The sequence below is a fragment of the Chinchilla lanigera genome, unplaced genomic scaffold, assembly GCF_000276665.1.
Source record: "Chinchilla lanigera isolate Chin_1 unplaced genomic scaffold, ChiLan1.0 scaffold00117, whole genome shotgun sequence".
Taxonomy (NCBI): Eukaryota; Metazoa; Chordata; class Mammalia; order Rodentia; family Chinchillidae; genus Chinchilla; species Chinchilla lanigera.
The window spans coordinates 4,141,913-4,162,337 of record NW_004955518.1 but is presented as its reverse complement, the minus strand read 5'-3'; the positions used below and the strand labels follow the sequence as shown (position 1 = coordinate 4,162,337).

Here is a 20,425-nt window from a genome sequence, read left to right as displayed (position 1 = left end):
AATTTCCAAATTCCAAAATTTGTTTAGAAAATAATTTAGAACATATCTTAAATTAAACAATAATAATTTGTTGAGCTCCAAAAACAGTCATAGTATATACATATAAAATTATTTGCATAGAAGGCTGATACTGATTTCTCAAGGACAGTTCTTCAGGATTTCAGATTCAGTTCACATAAATTCCAAAGAAAGGCCTTGTTGAGTGTTCTTTTCACCTTTCTAGAATGTTGTATAACTTCAGATCTGAAAAAAATTAAGTCATGTTTTCATTGAGACACAACTCATAGCCTTCAGGCTATGTATAGGACTTCTTGAGAGGCGACGCTTGTCTTCCAGTAGAGGGACCTTCAATTTCTGTAGTTTCCTTAGGCCATCCCAGTTTTCCCATGTGTTCTAATGACCTTGAAGCCTGCTTACAGAGGTGGAGATGGAGAATATAGATTCCAATGCCTAGAAAAGCATTTTGTATTTTGAATTTGACACTTTCTTCTTTCTTCTGTTTTTCTCTCAGTCTTTTTTTGTGCCTCTTGTCACTTTTGTGCCCTAAGGTCTTCTGTTCAGTTCCATTGCTTTCTCTTGCCGAGTCCCAAACTGTCTGCTCACCGGGGTGTTGTGTTTGTTTATACCCAGCCTCTTCCTTCCCCACTTGAACACCCCTTCCTTTCCCACTGGCCTTCTGTCATTTCCCCCTGGAACCTCTCTTCTCTCCCTTGTCTCTTCTGTTCTTGGATAACTTTGTCTCCCTTTCAAACACACAGTTCCATTATCTTTTGTTTTTAACTTTTAAATTATATTGCTGCTAGGGAGGGCCAAGGGCCTCATGCACGTAAGCTGGTGTTCTACACAGAATTGTGCCCACAGACCCCTCTTACAATCATGATAGTTATTTTTCCCATTCATCCTCCAAGCCTCCAAGGACCTGTCTTTGTGACATTTCTTGAGATGGTTTCTACAATATATTTTTCAGATTTTCCATAGTACTTCAGGTTTAGATAGGCACAGTCAGGAGATGGAATGTGTCAAAGTTGAGGTGAAAGGAGCTAGAAGTAAAAGGATTGGCCTGAGAGGAAGAGGGAAGGACCAGACAGGGAGTTGACAGTTCTTAGGACCATCTGCTGACAAGCTTTGGGATTCTTTTTTTTTTTTTTTTTTGTCTTTTTGAGACAAGGTCTCACTATGTAGGTCAGGCTGGCCTTGAACTCAGAAGATCCTCCTGCCTCAGCCTCCTGAGTGCTGGGATTACAGGAGTGCACCACCATGCCTGGCTCTATTCAGGAACTGACTTGATGCAGCTCAGTAGCATCCCATCCTAAATTCCCTTCCTCCGGTTTTTAATTATTAAGGGAATAACATCCTTATAATGGAAAGAGAAAAACCACTACTTTTACCATTTCATACTACTTTACCAGTAGTTCTCCTTCCTGGTTCTGCTTCCTTTTTGTTTGTTCTCTCATTTCTCAATCCCCTTTCCTTCTAATGTTGTCTCTATTTCTGCCTATAATTTGCTTTCTTATCATTTAGAAATTCTCTTGCACTCAAATTGCACTCAAATTAATTTTAATAAATTTTAATCATTAATATAAAAATTATTATGTGAGTAAAATTTCTTATACTTAATCTGGAAATAAAACTGCCAAGGAAATCATAATGACAAAGAATTGAGAAAAATGATTTTTATTATACTAACATAAAATAATTTTACTTTCAGTTTAAGATTATTTCAGAAGTTTGACAATTTCCGGATTCTTGTTTGTGGAGGAGATGGAAGTGTAGGTTGGGTTTTGTCAGAAATTGATAAGCTCAACCTGAATAAACAGGCAAGTACTAATTCTTTTTCTTTGCTAGTTTACGTGGATGCGTACTGACATACTTGGCCAGAGAGATGCAGAAATGTAGCAGGCCCAGTGCGCACCATATCTGAAAGTCTCTCCTTTGCACTCTGTTATAGTGTCAGCTGGGAGTGCTGCCCTTGGGCACAGGCAATGACCTTGCTCGAGTTCTTGGCTGGGGAGGTTCATATGATGATGACACCCAACTTCCTCAGATACTAGAGAAGCTGGAGCGAGCCAGTACCAAAATGCTGGACAGGTAAAAGAGATTCTAAACCTGGGCTGAAAATGGCACACTGAAGTCTTTTTTAAAACCATTTAAATTGCACTCACTATAAACCCCCTTGAAGGCAGGCACTTCCTGGTCATCTGGTCTAGTCCACCATTTGATCCCTGAGATAGAGAACAGCGCTTGCACAAGTTGACACTCAATAAAGATATTTTTTGAGTGAGTGAAAAAGTTTTTAAAATCTGAATAACTTACTCCAAGGACTCCATTATTTCATAGGTAGAAGACTATGTTGATACTACTTACTTTTAGTCACTTTCAAGTAGGAAAGCTCAAATAGTTAATTTCATAGTGAGGCTTTTCATGAGTATAAAAAGTAGAATCCTACTATCTTACGGTTTCAGAAAAGCTAAGAAAACTTACAGGCTTTAGGTTTGTTAAAACATCTTTTCTTAATTTTACATACTAAGAATTGCCCCTATAAGGAATTCAATACTTAAAAAGATAAAGACTCCTATTCTCTGTACAGGGAGGTATTCCAGAAGGCAGCTGTGAAAGAAGGAATTATCACTGTGTTTATGCTGTCCTTAATCACAGCACAGCTACTTTCTGAATGACCCATGTATAAAACAAGTCAGGTGCGCAGCCTGAGTGCTGTGGAGGAGGTGTTTGGAGGGCGGGTATAGGAGCACCAGGATTCAGTGAGCAGTAATTACCCCACCCCTGTGAGTACAAGACAGATGTCAAAATGTCACAATAGACTTGAGCTAGCGCGAATCAAAACAACTTTGAAAGGATTGGCCATCTGTGAGTCTCTTCCTGAAAATGACAAAGTCTCATCTGGAAGCCGCCAATCTAAAATGCAGTTATTCTAAAGCAAGCCATAACCTAATTGATTTTAACTTTGTCTGTCATAAGGTAATGTAATGCTTCTTTTGCTGACAGAATATTTAAAGAGAGAGCTGGATACTAAAACATTTGTCTGTATCTACTCAAAATTATCAGGACAGACATTCCAGTAGTTTGGGTGCATCACATGGTTTATAATCTAAGGTGGAGCTGGATTCTGTTTTTTAAAACAAGGTAACTGAGATGATAGATAAGTTAACTAGGTTTATTGTGGTGATATTTCATGATGTATAATATATCAAAGCATCAAGTTGTACACTTTAAACATAGATCTTTTTTGGTCACTTACCCCTTACTAAAGCTGAGGAAAAAACAAGATTGGAAGTAAGTAAATAAAATCACCATTGTTTGTAAAGCCCCTAGAGGTGGTTTCCTGGAGAGCTGTCCAATTCTGTGCATACCAAATAACACAATATTTTAAGAGCTTTCTTATTGATTTAATACTCCTCCTGCTGTATCCCAGGACATACTGCTAGGTATTTTCTCTACTCTGGATGTGTGCTTTCCCTTTGCCTGTTACAAAAATAAACTTCTCTGGTTAGTGGAGAAATAGCACCCCCATGGTGAAATTCCTTGATACTGCAGGCTTGTAAAAATAAGAAAAAAATCAACATGGATTCAAAAACCTTCAAAAATATTATTAGATTCAAAAATATTATTAGAAATACAAAAATATTTGATTCCTGCGTTTTCTTTACTAATTTACTATTTATTTAAAAAAAAAAAAAAAAAAAAGGAGGATGCGAAGCATGGCGGTAGAAGCCTGTATTCACAGCTACTCAGAAAACCGAATCAGGATTAAGAATTCTAGACCAGCCTGAGAAACATCGGGAAACCCTGCCTCAACATAAAAGTAAAAAGGGCTGGAGATGGATCTGAGTGGTAGATTACCCCTGGGTTCAGTCCCTTGTACCGCAACAAACAAGCAAATAAGACTGGTGATCCCAGAGCCACAAGCAAAGAAAAAAGTCAAAGAATCACTGTTTAATATTCTACATCATGTGTGTGTGTGTATATATATATATATATATCTTCAAAACAGCACTGTGGGATGACTTAGAAAATCATTGTCAGTGCTTTACAAAGATGTAATGTGAGGCTTCTAGAGAAGGTGGGAGTAAAACCAGCTGATACTTTTTTGTCTGCTGGTATCAGTCATCACTGTACTCAGAGACAGAGAGCCAATGTCGCCATCTCCATTTTCCTGGTAAAGGGCTTAGGAGGTTTTTCACATGATGAGAGTCACACAGCTAACAAGTACTAGAACTGGTGCTTTCAGCTGGAATCCAGACTTTAGTCCCCAGGGTCTTTCCTTACCATTGACTGCACTCTCACCCCCGCTTAAAGCATATGTGCACCAGAGAAGTTCTAACTTCTGGTTTCTCCTTCTGTGCACCTGGTACTAATACACACTTCTGCCTGAATCTTTCCTCTCTTCCTGCCACTTTCTCCTGTTTCTTCAACTCTAATCATTTCCTGCCAAGGAGGGAGGTACAGTATAGAAGGCATAGACCTTGGGTACATTTCTTTCCCTTTTCTTGAACTGAATTTTGTCCAGGGAAGTGTTTCCAGCTATAAGAGACTTGACTTTTATGTTTCCACTCATAGTTTTTCTGTTTAGATATTGGCAAATTCACTTTTTTAAAACTTAATTATCCCTGTTTTCTGTGCTAGAACCTGTGCTTCATTTAGGGGAGCCTTCACTCTTGTGTTTCTAGAGCTTGTCTGTTGCATGGATGAAGGGATGGATAAATGGATGAATAGTTTTTGATGTTCACATATGAATTTTTTTATAATACTTGTATGTGAAGAGTTGTAACTATTCAGTTTACATATCCTACCACATAATACTATTGGAAGAGTTTCTGGGAATTCATGTTTTTATGCAAAGACTTACTTATCTGGATGATACACTAGGCTCTGTTAAAATGTTGATGTTAGGCTTTGCCTCTAGGCTCCATCACTGGCTTCAGCTGTTTTATGCTTTTCTTAAAATATATTTATTACAGTAGTGCTTTTATAATGCTTTGCGTCTGTGTAAAACCTTTATCTTATATCTTGGAAGTCGATAATAAGGTCCTGGCCCAATTGCTCTTCCAAAATTTGGAAATTACTATTTTAGATAGAAGACTGGAATTATCCTGAGTGGTTTACTTTTCTCTAACACTGTGTGATTCAGTATTTGCTTTGATGCTAATACTTATAGTTAACTGCTACAGATGTGCTTGAATCAGATGTTTCCATTAAGATATTTCCTTCAATCCCATTCTTACATTATTCTTTCTTAAAAGTGGTATTTACCTAATTTTTATTTCACGTATGTATGTATGTAAATATGGATAGGCTGCTTTGGCAAGAGTGGTTGGTACATAGATATCATGTGTTTATTTAATTTAACAGTGAAGGCAAACCTTTTCCAAGACGACTGCCCAAAATGCAACCCAAAACCCAATTATTTATCACAAAGTCTCAACACTGCAATTAATACTGAGGTTTTAGTTACACAAAAACAACTCATACATTAACTTTTTTTGTCTTTAAAGAAAAACAAGTAACACGCTTGCCATAGGTTTGACACCGCTAAATTCTAGGACATTGTTGTAGAGCTTTGGGTTGTGACTCATTAATACTTTGTAATATAGTTAGTAAAATTGCAGTGGGTGTTATTTTAAAAGTAGAACAGAAAAAAGAATGCATGGCGCTAATGAAAAGGGTCTGCTTGTTACGTCTGAGCATTCTTACTGTGCACAGTATTCAGACGTTAGGAAGTCACTAATGGGAGAAATGGTGAAATGTAGAGATCATAAAATATGAACCCAGTATTTTGAGATTAGCAAAATTTCATGTCTTCATTTTTGGTTGATATAAATTTAAATTTTATATATATTTAAATTTATATATTATATATATATATAATATATATATATATAATATATATTTAAATTTTAAAGGAATTTTGGACCAAAGAATTTTCTCCTTTCAGGTGGAGTATAATGACATATGAACTCAAGTTGCCCCCGAAGGCTTCTCTACTTCCTGAACCTCCAGAAGCACCTGAAGAATTCTATGTAAGATTTAACTCTGCCTACTTATCATTTGAAATGGGGGTGGAGAGCTTGGGAAAATTGAAAAAACTTATTCATAGTGTTTGTAATAACATACTGACTTCATTTATTTTCATTTTGTTGACTACTTTTAGTTAACACTCCCATGACTGCCCACACTGGGTGCGTGACCATAACCAAGTCACTCACCTTTGAGGGCCTTTGTTACTAAAGTGAGAGTATAATGTTGTGAGGATTAAATGATGAAACCAATGTGTGTGGAGCACCAGGCATGCAAGGTCGTATTCTTGTGTCCCGGAAGTTCTCCCTACATGTTCTGCCTGCCTCTCCCTTTCGTCAGCAGAGCTCCGACAGAGGCTGGCTGGTGGCGCTTCCTGTCACCTGCTGGTTGCCGTCTGCGCTAATTATGAGCCCATCTGATTACAGGGAGTTAGCCCCCTTCACCCTTTCAGCAGTCTCCGTACAAACCAGTGTATGAAGCCAGAATGTTACATAACTTCTTAGCTCTTTGCCTGGTCTTTGAAGAGGGCACCAGGACAGCGTTAAGCCTATTGATCCAGAGAACTCAAAAGACAGCTGGCTGCCTTCATTTTATCCCTGCTATAGACCACAAATGTCTCAGCTTTTCAGAGGATTTTAAAGGTTCGGCATTCTGATTATACCTCAAAGCAGCAGAGATTTAAAACAAAACCCAACTTTCAGAGGATTATTCTCTAACTCATTAAGACCATTTGATCTAGATAGCTTATTTTCCCTCTCAGAGAATACATCAGTTTATTTTACAATTGAAGTCTTTATCTTGTTATTAATAAATTATGATCTTGTCAAAAGTAAGGCAGGGAATGATAATTAGAAATGAATGTTTCATAGAGAAGCTAATCATATTTTTAAAATATTGCTTCTATAACATTTTTAAAAATAGAAAATAATGTGAAAAAAGGAAAGAAAAACCACTTATATTCCCTAGCACCCAGATATAATTGTTATTGGGATTAATATGTTTGCTGCTTTATTTCCAGCAGCATTTATTATTATAATGTTATTCTACCAGGTTATAGCCATCATACATGTTTTGTAGAAACCAGTCTTTTCTCAGTAGTGTTCTTGTAAATGTTATTTTTTTCCACAGGGAAAAAAGGGGGAGTTCTTTTGTTTTACTTTAGAAATATGAATTCTTTTGTTTTACTTCGGAAATGTCTATAAAATACAGATAGATAATTAACTTCCATCATTTATATGTAATCACACTTTAAAATTGGGGTATAATTTTAAGTACATGAAGGAAATCTCTTACTTTTTAATGGAATTGGGCTTTTAATGATTCATTTTTAAAAACGTATTTTCATAACAGAGGGGTAGCATACTTTAAGATTACAGAGTAGGTACATATTCCGTATGACTCCAGGAGTGAAAAACAACCTGGACTACACTTTACTGTGTGTAAATCTTTTTTTAACCTTGAAAGCTACACTGAAAGTAAGCTAAGTCTTCCCCCCTGGCTTATTGGCACTGGGATCTTAGGCAAAGTACTCAGCTCATCTTGGTCTCAAGTTCCTTGACTATTAAAACATGAAAATTAAAGGGGTAAAAATATACAAGTGCGTTAGCACAAGAAAATGTTAATTGTAATTATTCCTTACCTTTCTGACCCTGGTAAGCAATTCTGTAGGAGGTTAATAAGTGACATCTGTAATTTTTTTCCCCTCTGTGGGACAAAAGACCGAGTCTGGGCCCTCAGCATGCTGGGCAGGGCTCTGCTGTTGGGCTGTATCCCAGCCTTGATATCTGTAACTATCCTCGGACATAGAAGTTATTTTGTTTTCCTCTGAAAGAGGTTGCATTTTTTTGTCTTTGAATGTCTTTAATGAACCAAAACTTGGATTTTTAAACCTAAGTTTGAAGTGGCTTTACTCAAATAACAATTAAATAACCAGTTGATTAAACTAATTGATTCATTAGTTAATGGCATTCCTGGTCATTTAAAATGTTTTCCCTCCTGAAGGGAAGACAATAGAAGTAATCTCAGGAGAACATTTCCTTATTTTGGATTTTTGGAAGGTGTGTTTTCATTTTCCTAATCTTACATCAGTTTCTAGTATTTAAACCAAGAGATTAAGAATGTGGATTTGTGGGCTGCCAAAATATTGAAACTTTGGGGTTCCTGTTTTCCCCTCTTTTGTTTGATGTAAAATTGCTTTGCCGCAAGTGTTTGCCTCTGAAAAGGGTAAGACAGAAATTGAAGAGTAGCATAGCAACCAGTCACTGCTGGGCTTGACAGCAAGTTACCGATGAAATTGCTTGGAGGAGGAGACTGGTCAGAGGCATCACGGCAGAAGGGACATTAAGTGAGTCTTCAGTTAAGTCTGAATAAAGTGGTGCTTGTTCTTAAAAAGCAGAACAAGTGAGATAGAAGAATATCGGAAACCAGCTTGAATAGGGCATCTCATTTATACTGGAAAATTTTGAGCTTTGTGACAAGGAATATATGAGACAAACATGTGATGAGGCGGTTTAAATGTTGTACATATCCTGCCATATTAGGAAGATGTGCTCTTTCAACAGGAGGTTCAAGTTTATGTAGAGTAGAAAAAGGGGATATAGGGTGACTGGCATTTTCTCATTATTTAAGAGAAATATTTATTACATGATGTATGGTTACATATATGGTTATATACCTGCATCGTTAGAAACTTTTATTGACATAATATGCATACGAAGAAGTACGCAGATCATAGGTGTAGCTAGGTAAATTTTCACAGATTAAACAAACCTGTGTAATCAGTACCCAGATCACAGGACAACATTCAGATACCCCACCCTCCTTTCTGTCACTGCCGCTCTCCTCCAACTCATAGCTGCTATTACCAACATAGATTAGTCTCTTTTTGTACTTTGTAATATAAAGTCATATTATATGTATCCTTTGGCCTCTGGATCCTTTTACTCCACATGTTCATCAGACTCATCTATGTTGTGGTGTAGTCATGAGTCATTCCTTTTCATTGTCCCACAGCTTGCCATTGCAGTATTGAGTGAGTGCTGTGTGGCCACTATAGTATATGACTTGATGGACACACATCTACATATCTTGTGGGTAAATATAAATACATACAGTTTTTGTGTCTTATGGTATTATACATTTGATCAACTTCTTAAATTTTTGTTTTTTTGTGATACCAGAGACTGAAGCCAGGGCCTTTGCACTGAGCTACATCAGTGCAAAATCTAGGGAGCTTTGTTGTTTTTTATTTTGAGACAGAGACTTGCTAAGATATTCAGGCTGGGCTCAAACTTACAGTCCTTTTACTTCAGTCTCCCAGAGTGATGAGATTATAAGCATGCTCTACCACAGCCAGCTGTGTATGTTCAGCTACCAAATAGTTTTCTAGTGTTTGTATCAATTTGCACTCCCCTCAGCAGTGTCCTACAGCTGCACAACCCTGTTAACACGTGGCATTCTCAACCTGATGCTCTTGTAGTCCGGGTAGATGTACGGTGTAGTATGTGGTGGTTTTAGTTTGCATCTTCCAGGTTGCTGTTGAAGTTGAATACCTTTTTGTCTGTTTATGGATCATTAGGATATTCTATTTAAATCTCTAAGTTCTTGTGCCTATTTTAATTAGTTTGACTTTTATCATACTTATTTTAATAATATTTTCAAGTATTAGACATTTAACTTTTTTTAAAAGCAGATTTTATGGATTGGTCTAAAAATATAAAGTGTTCTAGAAACTGAAAGTCTTTCAAAGAAAGGAAATATTTATCTGTTTTGCTTAATGACTTTTTTTTTGTAGCCATTGCTCTGTCATGTGTGTCGTGAATGGTTCCATTTCCGAAGCAGGAATAACTGAGTTGTGTAAATGCCAAAAATGATAACATAGTGTAGATGTTTTTCTTCTTCAGATGACGATTTATGAAGACTCAGTTACAGCTCATCTTGCAAAAATCCTCAATTCTGATGAACATGCAGTGGTCGTATCATCTGCCAAGTGAGTCGTGGAGTCTAAGTCACGATAAGTAGTTAAATGGGAAAAATAGAAGGAAAGCTGCTTGCTGTCAATTCTTTGTGACTTTTGTTTTCCAGAAATATCTGTGAAGTGGCTTATAGAATTAGTTGCACTAAATTTGATAGAAATACAAATGGTGATTGCTTTTCATGGTATTCTTTACCGCAACAGGAAACAGCTTTGAACAGTAGGAAGGGAAACCAGGCTCCAGGCAAGAGAAGCACAGTGGTTGGTGCAGCAGAGATGGGCTGCACTCTGCAGGCAGTGATGCTGATTGATTTGTGTGTGTAATGAGTTGTATGCTATATGGTGAAATGCATGGATTCCAGTTTGTCTCAGGCTCAGTGCCCTACGGTCTTCCTCAACCTGAGCCCAGTCCACACACCTGTTCCTTACCTTGTGCGGGCTCCTTACCTTGTCTCTGCACACATATGACTTGCCCACCGCCGCCCCCATCTTGCCCTGTGAATCACTTGCTATTTAAAGGATACTACTAGAAAAGGAGTGTAGAAAGAGCAGCTTTTAAAAAGTATTACACATAAAATAATTCTCCTTTAATAAACTGTAGTTAATATTTTACCCTGTCATCTTTTAGGGTTGGATACCAGCAAAGCCTGATTCACCTCCTTGTGTTTGATGCATTTGATCACTGCCTCATGTATATTTTATATGTTTTTAATCAAATAAAATTCATATTACAAAATGTGGACAACAGCAAACAAGATCACTGTGGCAGCTGCCACCCCCTTTGTGTCTCTTACCATTCTTAATCTGTTTCTTTTCATTTCTTTTGGTACTGAGGATTGAACCCACCAAGTGTTGAGCTGCACCCCTATCCTTTTTTATTCATTCATTCATTGAAATAAGATCTTGCTGTGTCGTTCAGGCTGGCCTTGAATTCATTATGCAGCCCAAGCAGGCTTTGAATTTGTGGCTGTCCTCCTGCCTCAGCCTCCTGATTGCTGGGATAACAGTGTGTACAACCACACCTAACCTTTTTAAATGTTGAAACCAGATTTCACTCAGTTGTCCAGGCTACCCAGGAACTTCTGATCCTCCTGTCTCAGCTTCTTCATAAGCTGAGATTATAGGTATGCACCACTGCACCTGGCATCATTCTTAATAACTAGGTAGTCTGACATTCTTAGTAGTAGAAACCTTTTTTAAATAAAACCTTACCCAAGATCCTAATATTAAAAGACTGACATTCTGTTTTGTTGATGTTAATAAATTAGATTAAAATTAAACTATAAAAGCCATTCATGAAAAATTAAGCAATAAGGTTAGAGATGACAATTACAGTCATATTTGATGCTGTTTCCAGTTATCTCTATATTTTATTTTGGTTACATAGTTGTAAGGACATTGCCTTCTGATATTATAAGGATCAGTTAATAAGATGGCAGAAGATTCTTTAGTCCAAGATTTGTATAACAGCTAGTAAATTCTAAAGAAAATGATAACATTATTTGTCTCAATGTTTCTAATGATCATTTGAGCATTTAAAATATTATTTGCTGTATTGCTAAAGAAATTAATAATAAGCTCTTCTGGAATTCTCCAAGTATTTAGAGAACAGTTTAGAAACTAAGGCATTTTGGGTCTTGTTGACACCTATTTGCCACCTTTGTGGCCTGTGTCTATTTTTAACCACTGTAAAAATGAGAGGATGCCTATTATTTCTCCTTAATGGAACTATTAGAATTAAATAAGTAATAAATACAGGCTGGGTGTGGTGGCACATGCCTATAATCCCAGCATTCAGGAGGCTGAGGCAGGAGGATTGTTGCAAGTTGAAGGCCAGCCTGGGCTATCAAGTGAGCTCAAGGCCAGCCTGAACTGCATAGAGAGACCCTGTCTTTAAAAGACAAAAAAAAAGATAAATAAATACATACAGAGAATATAACTACAGATTGCTACATGAAACTTCTGGTATGATTATCTCCTACATTTCCAGTTTTTATTGTGTGGTCTTGGTCTAGCTACTTTTCTTACCTCTGACCTTAGCCCTACCTTTGGGTTTCTCTTCGACCTTCTCTCTTGCTTTAAGTCATTCCATTCCCACCCAGTCTCCTCTTGAACTCCTCTGAGCTGTGCTCTGCTTGCTGCTATACTATTGCAGCCTCACGTTAGACTCAAAGCGTTTGGTCTGAAGAGTTCAAGAGATGAAAGAGAGGACAGAGTGTAATGTCTTTAGGCCAGTACTATATTTTTAATTTTATTTTTATGGACATTTTCAAACAGGTGAAAGTAGAGAGACTGGTGCAGTGACTTCCCACCACAACATTCCTCAGCTCCGGTATTTACCGTTTTCCCATCTGCGTTCACTCTATTTTGCCATATCCCTAGACAAACCCAAGAAACCATTTTATTCCATTTTCAAATGTGTTTGTATATATAAAATCTTCTAAAAATGAAATGAAATTAATTTTTTTTTTGAGGCAGGGTCTCACTAGTCTTGAACTTACAGTGATCTGCCTCAGCCGCCGAAGTGCTGGGATTTAAATTAATTTTTTACTACTGTCAGTGTTACTCAATTCTTGTTCCAGTTATCTCAAAAGTTTTTTTCTTTTAAGTAGTTGATTTATTCAAATAAAAATCCAAACAAGGTTCACACACTGCATTTGGTTTATGTGTCTTTAAGCTTTAAAAGTGTACACAGTACCCAGTCCTAAGGGTGCAACTCAGTGATTAGAAAAAATAGCACACACACAAGAATTTGCCCATGTACCACCTGCATAAAATATAAAACAAACTGCTTCTTTCTTTTGTTAAAGCTATGTATTGGTGAGTAAACAATATTATGGTAAAGTGTATTAACTTTCTTATATATTTTGATTTTTTATTTTCATAAAAGTATTACTCATCAACAAAGAAGAAAAAACTTGATGCACATGAATGTTTCTCTAGTAAATGACAAGCTAGATTCTTTGCAGATCTGAGGTTAAAAAGCCGACGAAGAGGGCTGGGGATGTAGATCAGTGGTAGAATACTATCCTAGCATGCGTATGTCCCTGAGTTCAATCCGTAATACCCCCCAAAATTAAAAATTAGCAAGTTGAAGGTTAGGAAACATTACCTTTGTCCAAGTGAATGCAGAAATAGCTGCCAAAAGCAACAAATAAACATTTTTAGGAGCTATGGATTTACTTCCTATATGACACATGTGAAGGTTTAGCATACATGTACACATGTACAGTATATGTGTGTTCTGTATCTACCGAATGGCTCAATATCATAATATTTAAGTATCTGGAAGCTTATCACAGTGTCACTCATCTATGAGAGAAATCATAATTTAATAGAAAAAAAACTGCTGAAAAATTTTTTTCTTCACATTTCTTAGTCTGTAACAATGATGGAGACCATTATTGTACTTTAAAAATAATCACCATAAAAACTTGCTAAAAACAAACAAATCCTGTACCATTCTGTTGGTGGCTTTAACTCCATCACTAGCTCCAAAGACCTTTGAAAGATGTTTTTTTAATGTTTCAGGTTATTTTATCTTTCAGTTTAATTCTTCTGCAAAGAGACCAAATGTAATTAGAAAGAATCAAACAAGTAAACCATATACTGCTGACACTAATGAGACCTACATTACGTTAGTCTGGTATATTATTGTATTGGTTATTTTAAGGTGAAGAAGTGAATGGGTTTACAGAGAGTATAATTCAGTTCAAGTGGCAGGTTGGTTGGCAACATAATGCGTAATTTCTTTCCTCTTCAGGAAGAGTGTGTTACCAAGGTGACAGCAGCAAGAATAGTAGATTGACAACGACAGCATAAGTGATAAACCTAATGTTTGTTCAACACTGCAGTTTCAGTTACACAAATGTATAATCTGTGAGAGGTGACATATTATTTTTAAAACGATTGAAAAATATTCTTCTTAAGGCTGAAAATATTTGAGAGCTTGTTATAACCTTAAGAACAAGGTTTATTCATATAGCTATTCCTGACTTAAATTTATCTGGGATATATTATACTACAGAGGAAAGACTGGATTTTTTATGAACGATGCAGCTATTTTGACAGTTTGTCCACTTGTGCTTATTTGTAAATATTTATAAATCATAGTAAATAAACCAATTTTATTTTACTGAAGTGTTGGATTTTTCTTTCTCGCAGGATACTTTGTGAAACCATAAAGGACTTTGTTGCCAAGGTGGAGAAGGCCTACGAGAAAACGCTGGAGAACGCCGTTGTCGCGGAGGCTGTGGCTACCAAGGTAAGAGGCGCTTTGGGGCGTAGAAGTTGCGCGCTGACAGCGTCCGCACTGGGCTGTGCTGTACAGCTGCACCGCTTAGGAGGCTGCTCTGCCAGAGCAGTGTCAGTCAAGGGGAAAATGACGTAGGAAACAGAATTTCAAAAAATACACTCTCATTTATCGTTTGCAGAAGACTTTACCTCCCAAAACTCAGGCATTAGATGGTTTGAGTGGAAAGAAAAGAAAGTAGAAATAAACACATTTGAAGTCTTCTTCCTTTTTCTACCCTGGAGAGTTTCAGAGCCTCTGTTAGTCAGAGTTTTGCCTCGACTCGTTTTCCTATGTCTTCGTCTCGCACTGTGTCTGTCCTCAAGGACAAACAGGAGGAAGGGAAGGAGGCTGGAGGCTGTGCGGAGGTGAGAGGCAGGTTAGAAGGAGCACTGACAGCTACAGTCCTGAGCGTTTCTCCACTCCTAGTAAGATGAAAAAAGCAGAAAGAAAGATGGGCCAAGTGCTTGTTTTTTTCTTTCTACATCTCTCCTTTTCCCTCTTAGTCCTGCTGTTCAACTTCTTGTTATTCGAGCCAATAACCCGTTAGGCACTGTTCACTTCTTTGCAAATCAGGGCTTTCAAGGCTGGCTTGCTGAGACTAAGCCGTGCTACAGTTTGTGATACTCAAAATGCGGCCATATGTCAATCCCCTTTTTGAAAGGAAGGTTAATGTTTTGTATAATATATCATAATTTTGTGCACTGTATCACTTTATTGTAAATTATCTGTTGTGTTCTTTTAAGGAAAAATAGCCATACAAAGGTTATAAGAATTTTAATCCATGAAATGAAGTTTGCATGATTCTGGAGGCATAAATCAATAAGTTTACTTAAGAATTGTGCTATTTTGAGCCAGGCATGGTGGCACACACCTGTAATCCCAGCACTTGGGAGGCTGAGGCAGGAGGATTGTTGCAAGTTCGAGGCCAGTCTGGGCTACAAAGTGAGCTCAAGGCCAGCCTAAACCACATAGCGAGACCCTGTCTCAAAAAGACCAAAAAAAAAAAAATTGTGCTAGTTTATGTTTTTAAAATTATAAAATACTTTGTAGGTCTAAAGTATAGCTGTATTAGATAAATAATTTATAGTAAACATCAATATAGGCATCTTCCCTCTAAATCAAAAACCACTAATTGAAAATACCATTTCCATCTCCACTAAACTTTACAATAAATGTCTCCTGAACCAAAACATTTTCAAAATAAGAAGTGATAACCAGTTACATCTTAGTGTTTTTTCTTTAGTGATTAATCCTTTAGCACATCTTACATAAAAACTACCTGTATTTCGTCTGCTGATGTTTCTTCTGTTTGAATTTATTGTTCATTACCGTGTTTTGTTTTCTCAGTGTTCGGTCTTAAATGAGAAACTTGAGCACCTGTTGCAAGCTTTGCACACAGATTTCCAGGCTGCTCCCACTCTCCCAGGTGTGGGGACTGTCATCCTGGAAGAAGACGTTGTGGAATCTTCAAGTGAAGAATCCTTGGGGGAAAGCAAGGACCAACTTGTGGAAGATATTACAAAACCTTCCGCCCAGAAAGCCGTCAAACCAAGGGAGATAATGTTACGAGCAAACAGTCTAAAGAAAGCAGTGAGGCAGGTCATTGAAGAAGCTGGAAAAGGTACACATTAACAAGATGAGCTTTGGAAGAGGTCGGCAGCCTTTCTACTACAAGTATAATACAGTTTTCATGATGGTCAGCTTGGACACACTGAAAAACAAATTTAAGACACAGTACAGGAAGATAAATCCACTAAAAGGAAATTTGTACTTAGTCCTGTTTATTATTTTAGTAGTAAAGATCAGCATATTAATGATGCATAATATGAAATCTCAGAAATAGAGCTGGGCATAGTGGCACGTGTGTATAATCCCAGCACTCTGGGAAGCTGAGGCAGGAGGATCAAAAGCTGCAGGCCAGCCTAGGCATCTTAGTGATGTAGTGAGACCCTGTCTCAGGACATAGAAAAGGACCAGGATGTAGCTCAGTGAGGCGGCACTGGGTTCAATCTTTTAATACTTCCCCTCAAAAAAAAAAAAAAAAAAAATTCAGAAATAAATTAAGGTTAAACATTTCTATCACTATCTTAAAAAGAAAAGTCATTTAGGCCAAATTTCTAGTTTTAAATATTTTTTGCTTAATTAGAAGCTATTGAATATTTAACCTATAAACTACTTTGGAAATACAGAGAATAATTTTTTTAGCATTAATTTTGTAAATGCTTATGTTTCTTTTTTGAGAGTATACAAAATTTCTGTCTATATTTTAATTTTTATATTAATATAATGTCTACACTTAGAATTTTGGTAGACTAAAAGTTAATTTTAGCATGGGTAAGTAATATTCATTCTGGTATATATATACTTTTATTTTGAGATAGACAGATATAATCTCTGAAACTTCCAGACATGACCCTCAAGTGTATTATTAAATAGTGTTTGTGAATGTAAAACTTTTTTTGATGTGTGTTTTAATTTTACTTCCTAAGTGTATGAATGGATTTTATTTTCAATTACCCAAATATATTTTTCTATTAAAGTTATAGATGAGCAGACAGTTATCTCTACTGATTACGATAGTGCAGAAACAGACGAATCTAAAGAAGAATCTAAAGAAGACTCAAGAGAATCATTAACTGGTAAGAAAACTATAATAACCTTATTTTGGAATTGAATAAAATGTAATTTTGCATTTAGCTTTCAAAAGATTAGCCATTTTGAATTAAACTATTCATATTTTTACTTTTGACATGATCGGGCACATTCAGGGTGGTATGGCTGTAGACATATTTTTACTTTTGAAATGGCTATTTGGAAGTTAAAGCTTAGATATTCATGAATTCTAAAATGATAAAGGTGACCAATTATTTAAACTATTGTCAGATAACCCTCACATCCTTCTCTTAACATGTATTCTGGAGATTATAGTGATAAACTATCTTAGTTTTCCTGAAGAAAGAGGGAAGAAACACCTATTTCGTTCTATTTTAAGCTATTGTAGACCTCAGATTAAATTGTAGGGAAGCTACAGTTCCCATATGTCTACAATTTGGCCTTTAAACTGTTCAGGAGTTCCCAGGTTTCACTGATCACCTTCTAGACTGATGATCCTTGTCTCTAAATTAAGCTTAAAGTCACAGTTAACAATGCTTTTCTTTACCAAAATTATTTTTATGAAAATGTAAACTTCTCAATGGCTATTAACTGTCTACCTTACAGCTTTTCATTGAAGATGAATTTATAGTTTTAATATTTTGTATTACATAAGCAAAAAGTTTCTAATTTACTGGGATAAAAAAAGCAGAAAAAAAATACAAATGAAGAGATGATGATAATATAAATGGTACTTATGAAAAATCAACATAATTATGTCAGAAATGTTTACTTTCAAGAATTCATTTTATTTTTGCTGTTACTTTCACTATATATAAACTTGGACAGATTACTTAGCTTCTCTGGTTTTCTTTTCTGTAAAATAATAATAATATACAATTTCACTGGAGTTAGTAAAGGTTAAGTAAAGTTCTGCATGTAAGGTGCCTAGAATATAGCTGGTGCGTAATACTGTATGTGTTTACCGTTATTATTATAGTGTTCCTCTAATTATTTATTGGTGCTGCTAATTACATTAACTTTGAGAGAATATTCCTTAGTCTTACTTCAAACTCTTATACTTCAAAATCAGACTTTGCAGATCTTATATGTTCAGCATCCAACTCAGGATAGACATATTCTAGAACTTTTACAGATGGCCCTTGGGTCTTTGGACTACTCAGTTTTAATACTTTCCATGCTTATGCATGGCTGTAATTGTTAGAAAGCTACTCTTTATCTTGAGCTGTTTTTATCTCTTAAATTTCAACAACTACAGACATTGTTAAGTGTTGTATATGGGAATGTTGACAGTAACAACTACTGGCATTTGTGTAGTGTTTCAGGACTGGTTTAAGAAGCGATTCTACATTCAGAATTTCACTGTACTGAAGAAGAGTCTGGCCTCTGGAGCCATCGCTGACTCTTCTTCCCGGAGGCAGCCCTTAGATGAGATTGATAGAGCTCTTCCGGCAGCATCTTCCCTTGCCAGGGATATCTCCTTTTCCACATGAGTTGTCCACATCTCTTCTACCAGTCCTTAACTTGATGATTTCAAATTTTTTGGATTTCTTTTTTTGTTTGTATCTATTTAGTCAATATTTACCTTAAAATGTGACACACAATTTGAACAAAATTCCCCAGATGTTTTTCTGTAAGAAAGAGTACATTTACATTCAGTGAGTACTCATTCTGCACATTTTGGTATCGCAAAGTCTACTGCTTTTTTTCAGACTCATTATAGTAGTTTACATTCACCATTATTATCCTTTTAAAAAGTCTTTTCTATTCGAGTCTATCATTTAGTCCTGTCAAAATCTTTTAGAACTTGATTCTATCTTATCAAATTTACCTCATCTGTGAATTTGATAATTAGGCCTTGGATATTTTCATCCATTAAAAGATATCAAAGTGAGGCTGGCCAGGGCATGCTTATAGTCTTTATAGTATGCTTGCTAATTCCCCCTAAGTAATTAAGTAATGGCTTTCTGTGGAGGATCGATTCTTTTTTTTTCAGTGCTCATCGTTAATGGTTTCCAACCAGCCATCATCTCACCTTATCATACTCTCATAAATTCAAGTTTCATTTTAATTAAAAGAAGCTAAAAAATACAGAGATAGTGTTGTAGATATTGATACTAGGATGGATATAGGTAGAAAAGTCTTTGATGTTGTTTAAAGTCTTGATTTTAAGATCTTAATTTTGGCTAGTACTCAATATTGGGATCTGATTTATTGGAAATCATTCGGTGCCAATAACAGAAGTTTTTTGGTATTCAGTGTTATTGTTGAAGCACACTCATTGTATCATTATTTAAATTATGTAATAACTCAGAGAAGTGAGAAATACATTAAATATAATCATGAGATGCTTTATGTAAGACCCATGAAACTAATTTTTAAATTTAATTTTTGTTATTTTTACAATTTGATTGATTGATGATTGACCGCATACTGAGGATTGAACCCAGGGCCTCACCCAGCATTCTATCACTGAACTACATTCCCCGCTCTTTTTAATTTTTTTTTTGAGGCAGGGTTTCGATAAGTTGCTCAGACTGACACTGAGCTTGTGATACTCTTGACTCTGCCTCTCAGTAGCTGGGATTTCAGGTATGCGTCACCATACCCAGCTGAATCACTGATTTAATTACTGGCGATGGAAGATCAGTGTTAGTCATTAGTGTACTCTCTGCTTTTTCTCAGAGAGGAACATCAAAATGTTGCTTTTATTAGAAATTAGCCACAGAAGTCACATCTGTCCAAAAAAAATAGAGTGGCTCTTCTGTTAATTTTCTTTAATGCAACTAAACCGATTTGAGCAGAGAAAATACAGTCTATGATTAATATAGTTAATTTGTAATTAGTCAAAGGGAGAGTGAAAATAATTAAATTTTAAAGTACTTTTAAATTTAATTTGAGATCTTTTAAAAATACGTACTAATAATCCCTAAATTAAAGGTACTGCTTGTTATTTATTAAATTACCTCAGTTTAGCTAGAATTAAATCTTGTTATTTGCTTTTAGAATAACTTTAGGGCAAATCGTTATTAGTAACAGAGATGCAAGTAAAGCACGTTGGTTTCATTGCAAGTAAGCACTGTTCTCTTTCCCCTTTTACAAGACAGTGTTAACTCAGCTTTCACATGTTAGCACTAGGAATTACATGAATTAAATTGACAGCTCACCCAGTATTTGTGAGAAGCGTGTTATGCTTGTAGTACACACTATTTTAAAAAATCATCTGGCTTCACATTTGCTATTTATTTTTAAATATGGGTTGATCACATTGAAGTTATGATATTATTAACTTCTAATTATGGAAGAAATCTGTTTTCTACTACTCTCTGAGATCAGAGGTCAAAACATTTGCTTTGGCAGACACCCTCTCTATGTCTCAAGAAAAGAAAAATAAAATGGTAAAAGAACAGGTAGATGTAATTGATATTTTCAGTTCTTCTTCTTGATTAAAACAGGTCTTGGCCAGGCATAGTAGTTCATGCCTGTAATGCTAGTCCTCAGGAGGATGAGAC

General features: G+C 36.1%; 1 protein-coding gene across 1 annotated transcript in view; it reads left to right on the top strand.

The window, feature by feature from the left end:
• The window catches only part of Dgkh (diacylglycerol kinase, eta), a gene marked incomplete in the record, with an annotated part of 158,958 nt that overhangs the window by 101,320 nt on the left and 37,213 nt on the right, over window positions 1-20,425 (top strand). Inside the window, 7 exon segments of the mRNA XM_005409113.2 lie at window positions 1,709-1,817; window positions 1,949-2,088; window positions 5,951-6,035; window positions 9,936-10,021; window positions 14,171-14,270; window positions 15,648-15,921; window positions 16,841-16,939. Coding sequence (XP_005409170.2) covers window positions 1,709-1,817; window positions 1,949-2,088; window positions 5,951-6,035; window positions 9,936-10,021; window positions 14,171-14,270; window positions 15,648-15,921; window positions 16,841-16,939 — 893 coding nt within the window.